This window comes from Miscanthus floridulus, chromosome 9 (genome assembly GCF_019320115.1).
Source record: "Miscanthus floridulus cultivar M001 chromosome 9, ASM1932011v1, whole genome shotgun sequence".
NCBI classification, from domain to species: Eukaryota; Viridiplantae; Streptophyta; class Magnoliopsida; order Poales; family Poaceae; genus Miscanthus; species Miscanthus floridulus.
Window position 1 is genome coordinate 82,078,786 of NC_089588.1, and position 3,735 is coordinate 82,082,520.

Here is a 3,735-nt window from a genome sequence, read left to right on the forward strand (position 1 = left end):
GGGTCTACCAACCAACGATCCCCACTCCACGGTGCCAACAGTGGGGTGAGAGGCAGAATCTCACATGCTGTGATGATGGGCCATGGAACGGTTTTCATTAACTAATAGATCTACTCGAGATCGAACATGCCTTAACCACACGCTATGCACGATTAAGATTGACGCAAAACAGCCGATAAAAACATAACTCATCGTTTAAGATGTAGATCAGATCAGTTTTAGATTAGCAAACGATGAGTTAAACAAGATATGAGGCCGATCCAGATCAATCTCAATCGGACAGAGTGATATTGATGTAATTAGATAAACAATGAAAGCAATAAGTAATATCGGTAACTTAATGAATCTACCAAAGACTGCCATACTAAGATAGAGCCGATAACTTGACATTGATCTAATTCAAGCAGTGGGGTGTGAGGCAGAATCACACATGCCATACTTGAATTAGAGAAGAGTCGATAACTAGCCTATACCAGAGTCGCAGTGGGGGTCGACCGGATCGATGTAGCCATATGAACAGTATAAACCATGACGGTACTTATAGACAAGCAGTGGAGATCGACCGAATCGATGCAGCCGTACTTGCTGAAGAACTCGTCGAGATCTACTCTACTCCTACTCCTAAGGGGTGGCCAGAGCCGAAAAAAATAATTGACTTATATTTGATTAGTTGATGATTTACAATGTGCCGTAACCCTTTATATTTATAGGGCCGCTGGACTTCGTGTAAAGGACTAGAGTAGCCGAACAAAACAAATCTAATCTAAGTCGGTTGACTCTCACAAGTACATGTCCTAGACTTGTTTGGCCCAATAACTGGTCACGTTATGCACGTGGCCAGCTAACTACGTGACCGCGTTTACGTGTCTTGCATCCATACACCACGTCCAGATGGATATCTGCCTTGGTAATTTCCTTCGCGGTCTCCTATTCTCCAGCTGCCCTGATCGACATGTTGACGTACTCCGTACGTGATAATCTTTCTATTTTTCCTCACATAAAAAAGTGTCTTTCTATTTCCTTGTGCAGCCGGCCAAACAATATTAAAAATATTTCTCCTTGACGTGGCCAAATATGTTAATTGGCCATACTTAGCTAAAATGCAAGTATAGTGATTACGTATACGAGTATATCTCCTTTGCTTTATTCTCGCCAGCAACCACGTCGAACTGCTCCATGCTAGATTCCGGTCCATATTTCCCTCTTTCTCCATATCCGAATATGCAAGTAAAATCAAGTTGCCATTCATGCGCCAAACAGCTAGCTGCCGAGAGATGGTTTGCCTTGTATCGGCTCTACATCATCAGATCTTTTCCTTACTCGGCAATGAGATGATTTAGTTTAAGCAATCTTTTGGCTTTCCTTGCTTTTTCCTTATCTTCGCATGGGGCAGTCCGGGACGTGATGTATCTCAATACATTAAATAATATTTCACGGCCGGCTCATAAATATCCCGTAATTAGGAGATTTTCTTGCTTCGATCTCTTCTTTTCAGGATAAGCTTATCAAATTTTGGTGTAAACAGAGACGTTAGCTAAGCAGGCAACGCCTCCAGTGTCCATTCGGCAACCTTCAGAGCTTGGACAGATACTTTCTAGGCTAGTTGTCGGTCAGAAAGAAAACTAGTAGCGTATGGAACGATAAGAGAGGTGTTTGAAAGCAAGTATTGATAAGCAAGCGGAGGGTGTGGACCTTCTCAAAGAGCAGATGAGCCAGCAATCATTTGCTTTTTGTGAGACCATCAACCAACAAGGCCAAAAAATTGACCTGATGTCCAATGTGTTCACCGGTTGCTTTAATCAACTGTACAATGCCACATGGGTTAAGGCCCCTAACTTTCAGACACTTTAGTTGCAATGTGGTAGTCAGGTCAACCCCATTGCTGGTTATTTGACTAGTCCTAATAATACAACTATCGACACAGAGTTACCCATTGCGATGATGCTACATAAGCAGAGTTCAGCTTCAGATCCTGATCAGGCCAGTGATCCACCTTCTTCACCCCCTCAGGTCGAGGTTCAAGTCACCATGGAGGCACATACAGAGCCTCTCAGGGCTTCTCCAACGCCCGAGATACCTGAGCCAGCTTTAGGTTCTAATGAGGCAGGTGATCCACCTTCTTCGCCCCTTCAGGTCAAGGTACAAGCTACCACGGGGACACATACAGAGCCTCTCGGGGCTTCTCCAACGAACGAGATGCCTAAACCTGCTAATGCTAGTATTACTACAATCGAACATAAGCAGAGTTTAACTTCAGCTCATGAGGCAGCTGATCGACCTTATCTACCCAATCAGGTTGAGGGGCCAGATACTACGTGCGACGCCATAGGGGCACATACAGAGCCTCCCAGGGCTTCCCCAACAATCGCGGAGCCTGATACGACCACCGAGCCTACTAATCCTAGCATTAATAGAGCTGAGTCGACCCTAGGGTCTGACACTACTACTTCAGTTCAGTAGACCGGAGAGTCCACCATTCGTTCAGGTAACCACTTCACTGAGCATGATGAGACATCGGATTCGGATGATGAGATTTTAGCATACTCACCAGGTGAGATGCACTCACTAGGCGAGTTCGACCTCAACGGCACCGTCATGACTTCGATGCCTGCTTTATCGTCGTCATCACCACATCCTTCAGATGCATAGTCACCTTGATTCCCTGCCAATGAAGGGATGTAGAAGAGATTGGTCATAGTTCGACAGTTTAAGGGAGGGATGCGATAGAAGGTGAGGGAACAAAGGCATCGAAAGTTGGATTTAGAATGATTCTTGATGTAATAATTGAAGTCTTGCTTATGACACAATGTCTATTTTATGGTTCTGTAATAAGTTGTATATGTTGAACCCTTTTTATCACTATATTGCCATGTAGGCATCAAAATTTGGATTTAAAACGATTCTTGATGTAATAATTGAAGTCCTGCTTATGACACAATGTCTATTTTATAGTTCTATAATAAGTTGTACATGTTGAACCATTTTTATCACTATGTTGCCACTGTAAATTAAACCTAACATTTAAGTGCGATATGAGCGACATCTATCTAGTCTGACTACCTTGTTGCAACTCAAGCCGTTGCTCTTAAGAGAGAACTACAGGGTTGAACAACCCCAATGCAAATCGAGGAGTCCCCCAGACACGAAATCTATTGTCCAACACGTTACAATCATAGAGTAGGGGACTTTCTTTCATGCGTAATCAAATCTTATCTGCACATTGAGAAAAGAGTAATAGATATTGTCCGGCGTGTTACAATTGCATAACATTGGACTTTCTCGTGTGTGCATTCAGAAAAAAGTAATACACATTGTGCCGACGATTAACATGTACAATGCCTGACATAGGTGGAAGCGTTCAGAACAGAAATATGCGAAGTTACTAAGTTACCGACGGTGTTTCATAAGAGGGAAGGAAGCTTTCCTAGAACCTAACTCCCTTTCGAGAGGGGAGGTAGGATCTGGCCCATGACCTTCTAATCACCTCATTTGAGCATGTTGGCTGCACAAGCTGATCGCATCCAAGCATAAGAAGCAAACACCGTGAAAGACAAAGCGACGCGCATAAGTTGTTCTTCGAATTAAAGTAACAAACTAGCCTCTCATTTAGATTGGAATGACCCTAGATACAATCTACAGCTCAAAGAAGGCAGCGAGGACAATGTCTCCCTCATGCGTGGCCGCCACGATGGCCACTACGGTGGTGATAAAATAACCAGTGAGCTCTTTCGTCTC

The 3,735-nt window shown here is 43.7% G+C and overlaps 1 protein-coding gene across 1 annotated transcript; it reads left to right on the top strand.

Moving 5' to 3' along the window:
• The first annotated feature begins 1,938 nt into the window (after positions 1-1,938).
• On the top strand, positions 1,939-2,460 carry LOC136480172 (uncharacterized). The gene has a single exon (XM_066477799.1). It carries the CDS (start codon positions 1,939-1,941, stop codon positions 2,458-2,460), a length of 522 nt encoding a protein of 173 aa, XP_066333896.1.
• The last annotated feature ends 1,275 nt before the right edge of the window (positions 2,461-3,735 follow it).